The sequence below is a fragment of the Ailuropoda melanoleuca genome, chromosome 1 (assembly GCF_002007445.2).
Source record: "Ailuropoda melanoleuca isolate Jingjing chromosome 1, ASM200744v2, whole genome shotgun sequence".
Lineage (NCBI taxonomy): Eukaryota > Metazoa > Chordata > Mammalia > Carnivora > Ursidae > Ailuropoda > Ailuropoda melanoleuca.
In genome coordinates, this window is record NC_048218.1 from 126,733,362 (window position 1) to 126,752,430 (window position 19,069).

The following is a 19,069-nucleotide window of genomic DNA, read 5'->3' on the forward strand; positions in this document are numbered from 1 at the left end:
ATACGTAGCTTCTTAATTCCTCTGGCCATTTTAATTATTTAAAAAACCCGGACCTCATTGTTGAGGCCCAAATCTGATAAATTAACATGAAGTGCTCTATTACTTACTGAGAACTTACTTGGCAGTTGTATTCATTTTCTATTGCTGTGTAACAAATTATCACACACTTAGCAGCCTAAAACAATACCCATTTATTAGCTCATAGTTCTGTAGGTCAGAAATGAGGGCTGCACAGCATGGCTGGATTCTCACTAGACTGAAATCAACTGTTGGCCAAGACTGCGGTTCTCTGTTGGGGCTCAGAGCACTCTTCCAAGATCATTGGTCATTGCAGAACTCATTTCCTTGCACTGAAGTCCTTATTAGTCCTTCTAGCTGTTGGCTGGGCACTGTGCTCCCTCCCAGAGGTTGCTCGAAATTCCTCGCTCTGTGGCCCTGATGGGCAGTTCACAGCATGGATGTTTGCTTTCTTCTCGGCCAGCTGGAGCACGACTCTTTGACTTCTGTCACCAGCCAAAGAAAACCCTCTCCTTTTGAAAGGCTTAAATAATTAGGTCAAGCCCACCCAGCATAGCTGCGAGCTGCCATGTAGCATAATATCGTTAATAAGAGTGGTGTCTTATTCACAGGATCTACCCACGTTCAGAGGAATAGGGAATTGTGCAAGGGTGAAGATCACTGGGGCTCAGTTTTAGAAGTTGGCCTACCACAGCAGACACTTAACATTCAGGTTTGATTTACACAAAGTTGGGAAGTTTTTTCATTAGGGAAGAACACATGAAATCATTACGGGTTTTTTCTCTTTAGCTGTGCGGCTTTACCCAGTGTTACAGCAAGGCTTTTTGGATAAGCAATTTTGAGAGAAAGTATGTACTGATTAGTTCTGTCCTTAAGCAGAAATGGCAGATTGCATGTTTCTCTGGCTAACAATTTACCATCAAGAATGGGAGAGTTAGAGGGAGGGAGGGAGTTTTGGATCAGGAGGTAGACATAAGGGGCAAAGAAAACAAAATTTGACTTTATGTGAATGTTCTAGGAGAAGTTCATTTGGAACTTCTTTTTTTTTTTTGTATTTTGCTTAAAGATGAACAAATTAATTTCTTAAATTAGTGTCAGTTGCCACTTAGGTTGATAATAAAGGAAAGGACTTCTTTTTTCTGCCAAATGTGAAGTTTACTTGTCCTTTTCTCTGCTCAAAAGAAATAGCAGCTGGAAGGAAGTTGGGACTCCCATCCGGTTGCCATGACAGTGTGGAGACAATGATGAGCGCATTTTGCTAGCGTTCGCTTTTCCTCCCTTGTGTGGTAGAGCAAATGCACATGAAAAATACAATATGCGGTAGATAAGCATGGTAAAATCATCTTAGTATTATAATATTTAAAGAAAAAAAATTTTTAAAGGTTTTATTTATTTATTTGACATAAAGAGAGAGCACAAGCAGGGGGAGTGGCAGGCAGAGGGAGAGGGAGAAGCAGATTCCCCGCTGAACAGGGAAGCTGATGCGGGGCTTGATCCCAGGATGCTGGGATCATGACCTGAGCCAAAGGCAGTCACTCAACCGACTGAGCCACCCAGGCGCCCCCGAAAATATTTTGTTTTTTAAACTGCATTTTTTGATCATCCTGTTTGGAATAATGAGAATATTTAGTTGTGTCCTTTGTAGGGCAAAATAAACATAATTCTTTGTGAAAAATATAAAGGACTAGTTGGAATTTTGTTTCTAAATTTTGTATTCTAGTCACTGAGGGTGGTGCCATCTTTATGTTATATGAGAACATGTTCTTTAAATTCGTTTGCAGAACTGCATACTAGCTTTCACTGTAAATGTGGCTGGCGCAGTTGTGAAGGAGACCATGTGTACAGATTTTCTAAATCTAAATGTAGGTATCTCTAATTTTTCTTGGAGGCATGTACTTTCTAAAGTGGACATTAAAAGATGTAGGGTGTGTGTGTGCGCCCACCACGCACGCACACTTTTGCTTCTTAAAAAAACGGCTTTTTGAAGTTGCTCCGCACCTGTTAACAGTTAATCCCCACTCCCCTCCTTTTCTCTTTTCCCTACTGCCAGCCTTCAGCAATCACTAATTTACTCTGTTCTCTATACATTTGCCTGGTCTGGACATGTTTATGTCAAATGGAACCCTATGCCATGATCTTTGGTGCTTGGGATTTTTCATTGAGCATAATGTTTTCAAGGGTCACCCATGTGGTAGCATATGTCAGTACTTCATTTCTTTTTATTGCTTAATAATATTACCAAATTTTATTTTATTTATCATTACATGCACATTTTTTGTCTATTTTGAATAATGCTGCTATGAATATTTTTATACAAGACTTTGTGGGGACATATGTTTTCATTTCTTTTGGGTGTATACCTGGAAGTGGAATTGTTCGGTTTTATGATAACTTTAAATTCAACCTTTTTAGTAACTGCCAGACTGCAAAGCAGCTGGGCCATGTAACACTTGTGCTATAAATTCAGGGTTCTAATTTCTTTAGGCTCCACAGTACTTGTTATTGTCTGTTTTGCTTTGTTTATCTTTAAATTATACCCGTCCTATTGGGTGTGAAGTGGTTATCTTGTTGTGGTTTTGATTTTCCTTTCCCAAACAACTAGTGATGGTTGAACATTTTTTCATGTGCTTATTTGGTGTTTTCAGGTCATCTTTGGGGAAATGTCTGTTCTAATCTTTTTCCTATTTTTAAGTTGGTTTGTCTTTTTATTGTCAAGTTGTAAGAGTTCTTTTAATTTTTTTATTTAAATTTTATTTTTAAGATTTATTGAGAGAGAGCACATGCGCGCGCACACACACACGAGCACAAGAGGAGGGTCAGAAGGAGAGAGTGTCTCAAGCTTATTCTGCACGAAGTGTGGAGCTCAATACAGGGCTCGATGCCACAACCCTGAGATCATGACCTGAGCCTAAACCAAGAGTTGTTAGCTCAGCCAAGTGTGCCACCCAGGTGCCCTGAGTTCTTTTTATATTCTAGGTACAATATCCTTACCTTGTATGATCTGCAGATATTTTCGTCCATTCTGTGGACTGGTTTTTCCTTTTTTTTTTTTTTTTTAAGATTTTATTTATTTATTTGACAGAGCACAAGCAGGGGGGAGCGGCAGGCAGGGGGAGAAGCAGACTCACCGAGCAGGGAGACCAATGTGGGGCTTGATCCAAGGACCCTGGGATTGCGACCTGAGCCAAAGGCAGATGCTTAACCACTGAGCCACCCAGGTGCCCCTGGTTTTACTTTTTTGATGGTGCCCTTTGAAACACAAAAGTTCTTAATTTTGATCAAGTCCACTTTATCTTTTTTTCTTTTATTGCATATGCTTTTAGTGTTACATCTAAGAAATGTTGCCTAGCCTAGGGTGATAAAGATTTACTTGTATTTTTTTTCCTCCCAGTTTTATAGGTTTAGCTCCTTCATTTAAGTCTTTGATTCATTTTGAATTAATATTTATGTATGTGTGAGGTAGAGTTACAGCTTCATTTTTTTCATACAGATGACCATTTTCCCAAGTACCATTTTTTTGGAAAGACTGTTCTTTCACCATTTAATTGTGTTGGCGCCCTGGTGAGAATATTTGAGTTCCCTGCACGGCTTCTTCAGTGCTTCTAGTAATTCTTATTAGAAATAACTTCTTGATGGTTTTCATCAGGACTGATAAAAATATATTTTTTTAAATCTGTTGATATATTTCATGAGTATGTATTTGGTGATACACACTGCTACCTCTGGATCTGTTAAATAGTTGAGATTTAACCAGGCTTTGTAATACTGTCGAAGCCATGGGGAGCCGCTGTGAAGAAGGCAGCCTTCAACATGGTGTGGCCTCGTCCATACAGCTGCCCTAAGGCAAATTTACCTGTTTCTCCTGTGTGGTGAGCAGTAACAAGGATGGATGGGGTACAAAAGAACTATGATTGGGACAGTAACATTGTTCTGAGCCTTACTATGGTGAGTTGAGTGATTTAATAGCTGGTGATAATTGATGTGAGGCAGGTTACCAGGAGAAGCCTTAGGAAAAAATCACAGGGCTCCTGGGCGGCTCATTCAGTTAAGCGTCTGCCTTCAGCTCAGGTCATGATCCCAGTGTCCTGGGATGGAGCCCCACATCAGGCTCCCTGCTCAATGAGTCTGCTTCTCCCTCTACCCCTCCCCCACTTGTTTTCTCTTTCTCTGTTTCTCTCAAATAAATAAATACAATATTAAAAAAGAAAAAGAAAAATCCACACTTACTGGGTGACCAGGAGTCTGTCTTCTAGTGTTAGTGATCTGAAGGGTCTAGAGTAGTGCTGTCCTGGAGAAATACCATGTGATCCTCATTTGTAATTCAAAGTGTTCTAGTAGCCCACATTAAAAAAAAGTAAAAAGAATCAGGTGAGTTTAATTTTAATATTTCATTATATCCCAAACATTGTTTTAACATGTAATAAATATAAAATTATTAGTAAAATATTTTACATTTTTTGGATGAAATCTTGGAAATCCAGTATGTATTTTTACACTTATCTTGATTTGGAGTAGTCACATTTCAAGTACCCGCATGTGGCCAGCAGCTACTGATTAGACAACATAGTCCTAGATGCTGTGATATGATAGCCAGTTGAAATATTACCTCAGCATTACTCAACTTCCTTTATACTTCAAGGTACCTGACTCATCCCTTTAACCTGAGAGAACTGATGGGCTTTGGGGAAGCTCTCTGCCTGCCTGTTCAGTGTGGTCCTCACTGGAGGGATGGGCGGTGTGCCTTTTCATTGAGACCAGAGAGTCTGAGAGTTTTGTCAAGCAATGTGGGCAGCTCACCAAATGGATAAAGAATAATTAAAAGAAACACATTGTGATGCAGATATTTGAGTCTGTCAAAGGAGAGCAAATGGGCCCATGAAAATTAGAATTTCTTTTCCCTTATCACAGACAATCTACTTCATAGAGATGAAGCTAAATACAGAAAATACTGTGAGAGCAGTGGATCTCAAATGGGCATGACTTTGTCCCCAGGGGAGCTGTTGAGGTCTGGACTTAGTTTTGATGGTCACAGCTGGGGGTGGGGGATGGGATGTTACTGACATTAGTGGCTTGAGGCCAGGGCTACTGATAACATCCTACAGAGCACTAAACAGCCCCTGCTCCAGCGAATTACCTGGCCCAGATGTAAGACGTGCAGAGCACAGTGGTGCCCGGCACTGGTAGAACAAGGTCCTCCAGTTCTGTTCTTTTCATTAGTTGTTCCACAGTTTCTATAGGGAGTAGAGCACGTTTTCTTTTAAATTTGAAGAATCTCCTCGTTTATTCGTATAAAATTTCTAAGGAAGAAATAGCTAATTTTCAAAGCATTTCTGATTGAGCATATTGATCAGCGGGGTAGATTTTGCTCACAGCCCCGAAGGCTGAATGGGTCACCTAAGACCGTGCATCTTGCTAACCTTCCCTTCGCTCTGGAGAAGCCGTGAGACGGGTGCAGCCCTCTCCTGCCTCCCCTTCCTCGGACCTCTCTTTGGTCCGGTACCATTCTACTTGCAGGCAGAGCACGTATGTTAAAAAGAGAAGGAGCATTTGCAAGGCTGCCAGAAAGATGATCCCACTTGCATAAGGTCTGTTGGATGTATTTTTGGACGTATTCTGGTAGTGATGTGGGTGTTCGGTTGTGACTCTTCCCTTCCAGCGCTCCATCATGAGCAGTGGTTAACTTGGAATATGATCACCACCACGCTCCTAAGGTTTGTCACCCCGAGGGCTGTAACTTTGAGTCTTCATAAATTCAAGCAAGTAGAAATCAGTGCAAGTCATTTACAGCTCATAAGCATTCATTAGTTGTTCTGCCAAAGGTGGTCCTTTCTTGCCGGTGTTGGCCTTCAGGGATCTCTACCACTTCCTCATGACTGCTGGCGTTTCGCTGCCTTTCATCCCTGCCCCCCTTCGTTGCTTGTGGCAGTTTGAGTTTTGGAGGCGACCACATAAATGAACTGTAGCTAACTTAGGCTAAAGGCAATACAGTAAATGCTATTTGGGAGATCTTAGATGTGGCAAGAATTTAGAGGTCCGGCTTAGAAAGGGGCAGCGATCAGGACAGTTCTGCTGGCTCTGCCTCTCACGAGCCGCTGCGGATGAACTTGCCCCCCCCCCCNTCCCCCCCCCCCCCCCCCGTGACCGCTGACCTGAAGGCACCAGGGCTCTTGAGTGAGCCGTGGCTGTCTGTGGCCTCAGCTGTACCACGTGAGGAGAGCGGATCTCGAGCCAGCCTTCCATTGTGCAGAGAGCAGCAGTGTCTCAAAGGGTGCTTTTAGAAGGGAACATGAATACTGGGCAGGCCAAAAACAAGAGCATTTGTCTACCACATTAGTGCTTGTGGGATTCCCCTCGCTCCTCAGACTAGAGACTCCCTGCTCACCTACTGAACTCTCTCTGGGGAACATAGAGTTAGCTTCTGCGGGTGTCTGTACCTCCCCATTTCCTACCCACACAGCTCTGGCCAGCTCAGCGAGAGCAGTGGTTGCCCATTGCCAGGGCAGCTTGTCTTAGCTTGAGGGAGAGATGTGCTTCTAGCGCCTACGTTGTGACCTTAGGTTCAAGTTTCCCCAGAAGAACATGGTTAGAAATAGCAGTTAAATTTTATAGTAAGTGAAAGCTTGACTTTATAGAATTGCATTATGAACGCTTTACTTACTTAAGCAAATGTATTCAGTATGCTCTTGAGTTTCTAGGTGCATGAAAGGTTTATATCTGTAATCTCTCAAGCTTAAAGAAATTTTTATTTTTGCATTACAGCTTTTCTTATCTTTTGTAAAAAGAGCATGCTTAATCATCATTGAGCTGTTATGTGACAATTAGAAATGACCATTTTGCAAACCTTGCAAACCTGGCATTAATGTATGGACTGTATCTGTGTTTGACTGACAGTGGGTGTTTTCTTTAATTTCCAGTTTGGGGACAGTGTTCTTGATAAGCCAGGTTGATAGATAAGTGAATTCCTTAATGAAAATAACTGTACATCAGCTGTAGCATATATTAGTCAGCTTTTAGGAATCATACATTCTTACTATTTTTATAGGATTTAGTTTTAAAATAATGGAAAATAAGTCCTTTTTTAAGTTCAGGGCTGCTTTCATCTGTCTTTTTATAATCTCTGTGGGATGTGTTCTAACTAATAAGGCTGTGTTTCATGGGGGGGGCAGGGTGAATGCTCTTTCTGTTTCACTTATATTTCATAATCTTGTCAGGATTTAAGAAATACTGAATCTCTGAGTGAAAATGTGTCTGCAAAGTATAATTTTTCCTCCTGACCGGTATGTTGAAACATTACTTGAATTCAGCTAAAGTGACAAAGTGACATTAATCAACATTTCTTCTTAGTGTGTTTCAAGTTTTATTTTTCTCTTACGTTAAGAAACTCTCATGTGTGTCCATACTGCAAGACTGACTTCTGAGTAAATAGGAATTTTCCTTCCACTGTTTCAGGCCGGAGCCTCAGCAGAAAGCTCCCTTAGTGCCTCCGCCGCCGCCTCCGCCGCCCCCGCCGCCTCTGCCGGACCCCACGCCCCCGGAGCCAGAGGAGGAGATCCTCGGATCTGACGATGAGGAGCAGGAGGACCCTGCCGACTACTGCAAAGGTGACGCCTTGCTGCCTCTGGGCCACAGGCGTTTGTCAGGGGAGCTACTGATGCAGATCGCTTGGTCCTTACTGACCTCTTAGTGTCAGTATCATTTTAAAGTTCTAGGTCATTAAATATAGAATGCTACCCAAAAATGTAAGCGATACCAGAAGGAAAAACTATAAGAGGTAGAAAATACATACATATGTACATACATACTCTGAGTACTTTCCAGAGGATTTAAATCTACTAATAGAATTAAACATAGTATTAAACAACAATTAAAGATAAAAACACGATAAGCCATCTAAGGAGAGCCTAGAGACTTGAAGTTACTAGGCTCCTGAGGGGAACCAGTTTAACTGGTGTGCAAGACATTTGACTTTAAGTTTTCAGGCTGCTGAGACCAACAAGGAACTAGCCCTTTCTCTGTGCAGCATTGAATTACATAGTACTCATTGTCCATGGAAAGAGAGCCTGCTCATTTGTTTACAGAAACAGGCTTTTTCCTGGCATTGTGCTTAACGAAAAAGACCTTCTGTGGGTTCTGCCATTGTGTGACACAGTGGGTTAGGTTTTTAGCTGTGACTTCACGGAAGACACAGAAATTACTTAAGTGAGGGGCGCCTGGGTGGCTCAGTCGGTTAAGTGTCTGCCATTGGCTCAGGTCATGATCCCGGGGTCCTAGGGATTGAGTCTCGCATCTGGCTTCTTGCTCAGCAGGGAGCCTGCTTCTCCCTCTGCCTGCCACTCCCCCTGCTTGTGCCCTCGTGAGTTCTCTCTCTCTCTGTCTCTGGCAAATAAATAAAATCTTTTAAAAAAAAAAATTACTCAAGCGAAGTGTTCCTGTATTGATGCTTCCTAAAGATCAGGAACACAGAGTTAAACTCCTAAAAGGCAAGCATGTTGTGTGATGAATTTTGAGAACAACGTGGTCCAGACTCTGTACTTGGTGTAGACTGGACTCTGAGAATGCAGGAGAAAGGGAAGTTGCTGTGTCTGTTTGACTCCTCTTTTTACTTAACTTACTCATCTGGAGTTTCACTCTCTCTGGTAGAAAATTATCACGGTCTGGTAGTCTGAGCTTCTGAACATTTGATGAAACACTGATTTGCTACAGATTAGGTTAAATGTAAATCAGATTCTGTACAGAGTAATGACAGATGGCAGAAGATGGATGCCTGTTCAGGCCATACAGCATTAATGAATCCCTGGCTCTGGAGTGTCTGGATGAATTTACCTAGTGACGCAGGCCATTCGTGTTGTTGGTTATGGTACATTGTACTCTCTAGTTACCTATTAAGAGGAAGAGAAAACTATGTTCTGCTGTAAAAGTTTAAGAACTAATCTTCCACTCTAACCTTATTGTTCCATAGGTATGGGTTTCTACACATGGAATCTGTTTTCTTTAGAAAAAGGAATGTAGATCTTCAGCATTTTTATGAGGAGTGATTATGACCCCAGAGGTCTTTGCCATCTAATATGGAATATAACAGTCCGTGGAAAGGTGAAAAGAAGAGGTTTTATATCCTCCCTCTTACTCTGCATTTCTTGGTTCAGAAATGAAGTTGTTTGAAAAGGAGATGCGGACAGTTGTCTTTTGATTTTACTGCTGTGAGGCCAAAGCATTAGGGTGGTTCTGTAGGAACATTTCTTTTTAGCACACGGACTCCACCATGCTGGAATGAGAACCCTTGGCCTCACATCTGGCTCTTCAGTATGTGGGTTAGGAGATGTAACCAGAACTCTAATTTATCCCTTTATCATCTTGTAGATCCGCACAGTGGACACCTCAGACCGAAATACAAGGCTGTGAATGAAGGATTTCACAGTCAGGGCTGATTTTAGGTAACATTTACTGAACTCTAAACGTCTTAGAGTATTGAAGTCAGCCTCACTAAAACATGTGAGATATACGAGGTTCGTTCTCTCTCTCTCTCAATCTCTCTCCCTGACTTTGGTAAGTCACTTGTGCTTCTAGTCAGCATTACACGTAACAGATGCTTTGTGAATTTTGTATATAGATCAGAACCCTTTGTCTAAGGTAACCGATATAAATGCATTCAGGGAGTCTGGAACTGAATGGGAATGTCTGGGACAAGAGCTGTGCCCCACTCCCACCCTCCAGCCATGAACAGAGTTTAAGTTTCCAACATGTCACTTATTCACTCCTGAGTTATTTAGTATATTTTGCCCACAATCAGGTACATTCTTCTTTGTAAGTACAATGCAACCATCAAGATCAAGAAGTTAACATTGTAATAGTTCTGCCATTCTTTCCTCAGACTCCATTCAAGGTTTTGCCAGTTGCCAACATTGTCCTTAATATGAGACCAGTCCTTCTTAGAATCATGTTACGTTTTGTTTTCTTGTGTTAAAAAACAAAATTCAACCGAGAAGATTTGGAGATCTAATTGGCTTTATTTATATTAAGCATTTCATGAATCAGACAACGTCTGTATCCAGCAAGTGGAGACGCTCCTCGGAGTTGTGAAAAATGAGAGCTTTCTTTGGGAAAGAGAGTGAGGCTTGGAGTTACTAGCAACAGAAAGGATTATTTCATGCCAGGACATCTTTCTTTGAGGGGGGAGAGAGGGGCAGGATTTTTATCGTGGAGATTACCTCACTTGTGCTTATCAGGAAACTTCTGGTTGACTTTTAAAAGGTCACATTCCTGGGGTAGGTTGAAACTATAATTAAGTCTTGGTTTGTCATGTTGGGGGTCAGATGACTTGTTGGGCTTGCTTTTTTCTTTGTTAACACTTCTTTCTTTAATCTGGAACAGTTCCTTAGTCTTTTCTTGTCTTTCATGACTTTGACATTTTTGAAGATTGTAGGCCAATTATTTTGTATAATGTTTCTTAATTTGGTAAACTGTTCTATTTTGTAGATTTTGTTTGTTTTTTTAAAGTAATTTCTATCCCCAAGGTGGGACTCTTAACTCATAACCCTGAGAATAAGAGTGGCATGTTCTCCCGACTAAGCCAGCCAGGTGTCCCCCTGCCCCACGTTTCTTAATTTGGAAAATCAAAAAGTGTTGTGGGGCGCCTGGGTGGCTCAGTCAGTTAGGCGTCTGTCTTCGGCTTGGGCCACGCTCCCGGGGTCCTGGGATAGAGCGGAGGACTCCCTGCTCAGCGGGGAGCCTGCTTCTCCCTCTCCCTCTGCTGCTCTCCCTGCTTGTGTTCTCTCGCTCTGTCCAGTAAATGAATAAAATTTTCAAAAAAACCCAAAAAACAAAAAAGTGTTGCTCTGTGAGAAATGTTCTCTTGGCACATTATTTTATCAGGTAGTGCCTGGTTTTGTTTATACCATTACAGTTGGTGTCAGTCACTTTGTTTGGGATGGTGTCTGCCAGATAATCTGTACTGTGAAGTTAGTCTTTTCCCCCTGGTAATAAATAATTAGTCTGTTGAGAGCTACTTCTTTGAGACTCTCAGTATCCCCTTGTCAGTGAATGTATTTCCTTCTCTCTCTCCTGTGTTTCTCTTCCTGTCTCCCACCCATCCCTTCCATCCATGTCCCTGTCTTGTCTTTCTAGCTATCTCAGATGGACTCATTCACGAATTTCCTTTTTATTCAGTGAGTTCTAATCAGTTCCTCTCCTTATTTGTTTTGATGCTTGGCTTATCCCACGTTTGGCCATTAGGAGTTCCTTCAGGTTGATTCTTTGGCCTTTCTAGATGTCCTTGTCATTCTTTGAGCACTTACTTACGTTCAAGTACAGTAAATTGTTCCAGGCTTATCTTGTATTTTCCCTACTCCACCCTGGAATCCACTCTTTTCTGCAAGGATCCCTGGTTCCTTTTAGTGGGGGACAGGATTTTTAGAAAACAAGATCTGGGCATTGGATGTGATTATCATTGTTTGGGTGTCAGTGCTTGTTGTAGATCTCTTAGCATAGGGTTAGGGATACACACACCTTTTATGTTTATGTATTTATGCTTATTTCTATTTTCACTTCTGCATAATATTAAAATACGTGAATTTAATCAGATATCTCTAATACCAGGGCATTCAGCCCAGTTTTCTCCCTTTCCGGATTTCTGGATTTCTTTCTTTCTTTCTTGGACAGTAAGAGGCTAGGCTCTCATTATCCTCATTACATTTAATTATTTGATTAATTTCCTTGTACGTGATGAATCACCAGTCACTGTCACTGCGGTGAAGGGCATCTCTCCCCTTTGCTCTTACCTAGCCTGTGCTCAGATAGCCTTCGTTGCCCCACCCTGTCTCATGACTGAGTTGTTCGGGCAGGGGGATAGGGAGGGATGGCTTTTGCAGGTTAGGGGTGGGTTTTACTTAGTGTGGGGAGGTGTCTTGTCTGTCTTCTGTCCCTTCTGTTTTCCTTGACTCCATTCCTAGAGAACCTCTGCCCTTCCAACCACATCTTAGTATCCGCAAAGTAAAATAAAACACCAACAACGAAACACACTACCTGTTTTATCTCTTCACAAAAGAAGTATTTGTTCACCTTAGGAAACAGGTACGTTGAGGGCCGAGTGAGCAGAGTCACCTGGACTCTTAGCACCCCACAAGAGCTGTGGTAAGCCTCTGGGTCTCTGCCCTCCTGGTTCCTTTTTATCTCTTAACAAGTCTTTCCCCTTTTGAAAACATAGGAAACCTCAGCCACTTGAGCACAAAGGCCACTATTTAAAGTTCTAATATTGCTAAAGCATTCTTCATTGCTCCTTTCTACTTGGCTGTGCATTCTCTTTCTTCATAGCCAGCTTGTTCCCACTCATCTTACTTTTCATTCTCCCACCAGACCCAGGAGGACTATGGACTTTGGTGTCTGAGTCCTGGGATCAAAATCCGGCTTCCCAGTTCTGTGTCCTCAGACAAGCTCCTTTCCCTCCAGGTGTCAGCTCCTTCATCTGTGATAGACGATCTCTCTCTGTGTGGTATAATATACAACCACATTGTACCACGTAAGATTTTATAAGGATGAAAATGTAACAGATAAACGAAGTGTGTGCCATATTCCCTGGTACGTAAAAGGTGCTTAAGAAATGTGAATTTTGGGGCGCCTGGGTGGCACGGCGGTTAAGCGTCTGTCTTCGGCTCAGGGCGTGATCCTGGCGTTATGGGATCGAGCCCCACATCAGGCTCTTCCGCTATGAGCCTGCTTCTTTCTCCCACTCCCCCTGCTTGTGTTCCCTCTCTCGCTGGCTGTCTCTATCTCTGTTGAATAAATAAATAAAATCTTAAAAAAAAAAAAAAAAAGAAATGTGAATTTTATTTTCTTCTGTCCTGTCCTTGTTCCTTCATTCTCCTCCCAGGTTTGTTCCCACCTGTGCTTTCATGCTGGTCCCCTTCGTGTGGCCCCCGTGGGGTCTTTGCTGCCTCACCATGCCGGGCTTGTTGCCCTGGCCTCTGGAGAGAGAGCTGTGTCACATGGCCCCTCTCTCCCTGTCTCATTGTGATGTCACCTCTGGTCAGTTGTCTCGGGTGAGACTGGGCAGTTTGATCAGATTCCTACTTCCAAGCCTGGGAGATAACAAAGGTCAGGCACAGGGTGAGCCAATGAGCAGACACTTCCGGGAGGCCTTTGCGCAATGTGCACGCGGTTCGTGAGTTTGAGCATAAAGCCTCTTCTCCAGAGTAGAACCTTGTCTTGTGGGGAGATTGCAGTGCTAGGTGAGTCTTCAGAGTGTGACTCGGCACCGCCTGTCTCAGAATGACCAGGGGTGCCTGCTGGCCGCTCCTGGGCTGGGCTGGAACTCCTGACCTGGGATCCCAGCGAGGCCGACCCGGACACCCACGTGTTTCAGAGCCTCGTCAGGCTTGGCTAAGGTATGTGCATGCGTCTGAACTCCAAAGCCAGCACAAAGAGGGGGCTTCCGTTCACTCATTGGAGGTGACTGAGGCGCTGTGGAAGGGGCGTTAACTGCTTCGAACTACCTTGTGTCTAAACGTTTTTCCAACCCTCAGCACATATTTGCCACAAGGACTGGTCAGTGGTGACAGTAGGAACCTGGTTTTGTTGGCTCCCCTAAATCATTCTTCAGTAAGTTGGTACCTTGTACAGTTTCATCACCTATATTGTTTCTGGAGACATCAATTTCAACACTTGTGGTCTGACTTGGTGAGCATGCATCATTTCCTCAGAAAGGCCTTCTTTGAACCCTTAGTCACATCTTCATTAGGCCCCTCCCTCTGCCCCTCACAACAGCAGCTACCACGACCTCCCACTCCCCAGCAGTCACCAGGGTGGGTAATTACACATTTCTTTTTGTGTTCATTTGTGATCTCCTCCTCAGCCTGGAAGATTCCCTGTGGTCAAGGGCCGTGTATTCTGTCAACCCCACTGCATTTGTACTCTCCACAGTGCAATAAATATTTTTGGTTGGATGAAGGAATTGTCTCTAGTGTTTAGTTACAGCTAAGGGACAAACGGCACTGATGTTTCCTGTGTGTCTCAGAAGGCATGTCAAGAGTGAGGAGGTTGACATGTCGTGAAGGGGCCATGAGTCAGAATACAGATCTTTCATTTCTTCCCTAGATCTTTTTAAAATTATCCGTAATGCTCCAGAGGTCTTACTTATTATCCTCGTTTGAGTGGCATCCAGTTTGTTTCTTTTGAAACTTAGGAATATTTTCTTCAAAACAGGATAAACAATATAAATACTCACTAGAAAAATGTCTGATGACTTTCTTACACACAAATGGTCTTTCCATCTATGAACAGTTTAGACTGGGTGAACTTTAATAACTCTAAAAATTTAATGTTGGTGGTTATTCGTTCTCATTGTCCTTGTCTCTCTCTACATCTATGCCTTGGGACTATTATAGCTTCAGCTTTTCTCAAAATAAGAAAGCAGTACACCTTACATAGGGTTGCCTTAGAAACCAACGTCGTACAGCTTATATTTTATAGAAGTGTAGTCTTTAGTTTGCTTTTTTCCTTTTTGGTGGGGGGGGTATAAAAAAGATCACCTTTATTCACTCGGTTATTTTCCTTAAAACCACCAATGCTGTGCACATACTTAATCTTACCATTTTGCATATGTTTTAAAAATTATTTGGTTTAGTTTGGTTTACCTGAAACCTTAAAAAGAAACTCTGCTTATCTATGTGAGCAAAGTAAGAGAGGCTCCTGAGTTAATTACAGAAATCCTCATTACATTTCTTTCGTGGGGACTGAGGAGATTCTGACACCTGATAGGCCTGCTGATGCTGCAGATTGCCGCTGACGAGGGTTATCGATCACTAAGCGTTAGCATGACGGTTCCATTCTTTGAGCCGTACTCTGTGTGAAGTGTTCTACTTCAGGGCTATAAAGGTGAATTGGAAACCAGCCCCCCACTCTCCAGGAGTTCGTGGTCTCGTGACTTTGCTGCTAGTGTAAACAGAAGCCAGTCAGCACCAGAGCCTTCTGCCGGCCTTGCCTTCGCAGTCCATCCCTGGCATCTAGTAGAGTAATGTGTGGCTTGTTATATAGTGATTAAGGAGACCACATCGAGAAGCTACTTAAATAGCCTTTTTCACCTTTATTGTGTGGTTAAGAAAGGGAAAAAAAGATTGGTGAGAGCTTTTAGAGGTTTGACGTATTTGGTTAGAGGTAAAAGACTTCCTAGAAAATGTAAAGGGGGCCTTACCGCTGGAGAATTATTGGACACAATTGTGACAAGACACTTTCTCTGACTCAGCCCTGGAGGCTGGGACTGGCGTTTCTGGGAAGCGCTGAGGCCCCATGGCAAGCTGAACGCTGATGCGTAGATTAGGTTGAAGAGGAGTTTGGGAGCATTGTGTAGAGGACAAAGATGAGGATAAGAAATTTGTACGTGAAGTAAGTTAAAGCACCAGTTACTAATGTATATTGAAAACAAAACTTGAAGGAACACAGAATAGTTCGTGTGCGTATGTAGATTTCTTGGGATTTTCTGCGCACGGGTCATTTATCGTTATCACAAGTATCATGCAGATACTTGTTTTCCTCAGCATTCTTTATGCATTTTATTTCTCTTTCTTGCTTCCTTGTTCCCTGCCTAAGGTTGAATAGAAGTGGTAAGAGTGGACATCGTTTATTGTTTCTGATCTTACAGTAAATATGTAGATATTTTTTAGCTCTCTTTACAGGTTGTGATGGATCATAGATTTAAATGTAAAGCTAAAAGTATAAAGCTTATAAAAAGAAAAAAAGTAGGATATCTTCACAAACTTGCAGTAAGGGAAGACTTCTTAGTATGCAGGAAGTATTAACTACAAAATAAAAATTAATAAATTTGATTTCATCAAAATAAAAAATATTTGCAGATTAAAAGGTACTTGTAAAAATGAAAAGACCAGCCTCAGACTAGGGGAAAATATTGGTTACATGGATAGCTGACAAAGAATGTGACTGAGAGAGCAAACGTAAGTTTCGTGAGGTTTTGAAGAAATATTCTTTATATTGATTAGGGTGTAAACGTTTGTCAAATATCAGGGAATTGTGTACATAAGATGTTTGACTTCCATTGTAAGTAAATTTTACATTTATTTATTTATTTGTCAGAGAGGATGAGAGAGAGAGAGAGCACAAGCGGGGGAGTAGCGGGCAGAGGGAGAAGCATGCCCCTCACTGAACAAGGAGCCTGATCTGGGACTTGATCCCAGTACCCTGGGATCATGACCCAAGCCGAAGGCAGATGCTTAACTGACTGAGCCACCCAGACATCCCAATTTTACCTCAGTTTTAAAAATGGTTGCCGTACCTAGCTATATGTGGGTTATAGGATTTCTAGTTGTGTGTGTGTGTGTGTGTTACCTCTTTGTCTGAATTTTTCTTGATTTTCTGTACTAAGTGTACACTTCTTTGTAAATAGAAAAAAATGTTTAAAAAAGAAAAACTTAGGAACCGTCGTAGATTTTGAACAGGGAATGGCTGTAGTTAAGAAAGATTAATTTGTAAATCTTGAATGATTAGAGAGAGAAGGTACGTACAATGGAGAGGTCAAAAAAGCAAGCAGCATCATGGAGGAAGCATCTCTGTCTTTGTCAAAAGACCGAATATAGAGGACAGCGATGAAAACCTTCCAGGTCTTGAGCTGTGGGGTGACTGGAAGAAGAGCAGTGCATTCTGGGCATCATTTTTTTTAACTGTGAATTTTGAATCTACTTGCCATTTCTTCTTTGTTTAGGATGTTATTTGGCTATTAAAGAACTCAGAGCCAAATGTACAGCCCTCCTGTTTAACAAGTGAGCAAGAATTTCCAGCATTGCATTCTGTGTCCTAACTTCACTGCAGCATTATTCTATTTTATTTTTTTCTGGGCTAATTTTTCTTTGCCCCAATTTCCTTCTAATTTTGTATCTTTTATTGTGGTTTTATGAACTGCCTCAATTCCTTATTGGAAAGAAGTGGATTTGGCACTATTAACAGGAACAGGGAAATCACAGTTGGTCTGGGGAAATTTTGAGTTTGACTTTATTCATTTAGTTTAAAGAAACTGGTGTAGATATCAAAAAGACAGCTAGAAATAGGAATCTGGGGCTCAGAAGAACAGCTAGCAAATGGTGTAGTAAAGAATTTAACACTGCCCAGGGGTGCCTGGGTGCCTCTGTTGGTTAAGTGTCCAAGTCTTTTTTTTTTTTTTTTTAAAGAGGGATTATTGCATTTATTTTTTTGTAAGGTTTTATTTATTTATTTGACAGAGATAGAGACAGNCCAGCGAGAGAGGGAACACAAGCAGGGGGAGTGGGAGAGGAAGAAGCAGGCTCATAGCGGAGGAGCCTGATGTGGGGCTCGATCCCATAACGCCGGGATCACGCCCTGAGCCGAAGGCAGACGCTTAACCGCTGTGCCACCCAGGCGCCCCTAAGTGTCCAAGTCTTGATTTAACTCCACGGAAAGAGGACACCTGGATGCTCTGTATTTGGGACCCTTCTCGATCCTGCCCCTACGTCTCTTCCCTTCATTGCCTGTAATCCGTTGCCCTTATGTTTGTAGTAAAACGTACTCATGAGAATAGCGGCCTTTGGGGGAGTTCTGTGAGTTCTTCTTACAGATGATCAGCTGTTGAAGCTGGGCTTGTGTGTGGATCTGCACACTTGAGCTGGTGTCCGCGGTGAGGTCTTTGGGATGCCTCAGCTCTGCAGTTCTGTGAGAAGTGGAGGTGTTCTTGTGGACCATTCCCAGACGTTACACAGGCACTACAGATTTGATAGGAAAACAAATCCTGTCAGAGGTGTTAAGTGAATAAAAAAGTTGCAGAAAGGCTGTTCACTGACAGGCCTTCGGGAGATCCAGTGGAATACAGGAGGAGAAAGAACAAGTTGAGAGGAACAGAGCAGACAGGGAGGTCGGAGAGCAGCCAGAGATTCGGATTCAGCTTGACATGGAGCAGATTGAGGAACTGAGCAGACAGCAGCTCTGTTAGTCTCAGCGAAAAATTCCTGTATGTATTCAGTTGTGTAACTGGAATTTTCCATTTTTGGGGGGTAGAAAGGTCTTAATTGCCTTGTAAATGTCCGTGGTTCCTGTCAGTCCCTGGCATCGTTGGCCCTTTTTTGAGTCTGCACATCCTCAGAGGTGGGTGGCACGGCATCTGGGCCAGAGCCACCAGGTGCTGTCTGCCGTGGGCTTCCTCCCTGCTCTTCGCTGCCCCGGGTGCTGCCGGTACCCGCTGAGAGATTGCTTTTGGCCACACTGCCGGGGCTGTCCCAGCCCAAATGCCTCCTCTGCTTCCGCTTCGTCCAGCAGGGGTCTGCAAGCACTGCCTGCGCCGCCTTGCTTCACACCTCCCCATGCCCTTTGTGCAGATGCCTCCTGCGGCCTTGCCACGGCCCTCTCCCTGCTGGCCTGCACCACGGGCCCCAGGAGGCTGGACTGAGTCTGTGTGAAGGCTCGCATCTCTGTCCCATCCTTTCCCAGTCCCCTTATCAACTCCCTGGAACATAACTTCCTTGACCTGCCTTCTTTAGCCAAAACTGAAACACTCTGGCTCTTTGGGGCTGTCTACCAATTCTCTTGGTGGGCCCCAAGCATGTTTGATTGACCTAAATTGATTGACCTAAATTAGGATTTTAAAAACATTTACAAATAGAACCTAGTAATAAGACACGTTTTAAAATAATTGATTGACCTAAATTAAGATTTTAAAAACATTTACAAATAGAACCTAGTAATAAGACAAGTTTTAAAATAATTTTTCNGGATTTTAAAAACATTTACAAATAGAACCTAGTAATAAGACACGTTTTAAAATAATTGATTGACCTAAATTAGGATTTTAAAAACATTTACAAATAGAACCTAGTAATAAGACAAGTTTTAAAATAATTTTTCTCTTTTTTCAAATTTATTTTTACTAAGATATAATTGACATACGACATTTTGTAAATGTAGATGTACATTGTGTCATTAAGGCGTTGATTTGATGCATTGATATATTGTACTATGATTGCCACCTTGGTGTTAGATAAACACTTCTATCATGTCCCATAATTATTTCCTTTTTGTAATGGGACCGATTACAGTCTCATCTCTT

At 42.4% G+C, this 19,069-nt stretch overlaps 1 protein-coding gene across 6 annotated transcripts in view; it reads left to right on the forward strand.

Annotated features, from left to right (window-relative positions):
- Positions 1–19,069, forward strand: part of SRPK2 (SRSF protein kinase 2) — a 233,037-nt gene that overhangs the window by 149,607 nt on the left and 64,361 nt on the right. For 5 of the 6 annotated variants that reach the window (XM_019806648.2, XM_034666773.1, XM_019806655.2 and 2 more), the window contains exon 2: positions 7,468–7,619. In XM_019806648.2, coding sequence (XP_019662207.1) covers positions 7,468–7,619 — 152 coding nt within the window. Of the gene's footprint in view, positions 1–7,467; positions 7,620–13,175; positions 13,395–19,069 lie in introns of those variants that run through there. The other variant, XM_011232972.3, reaches the window with a different exon arrangement.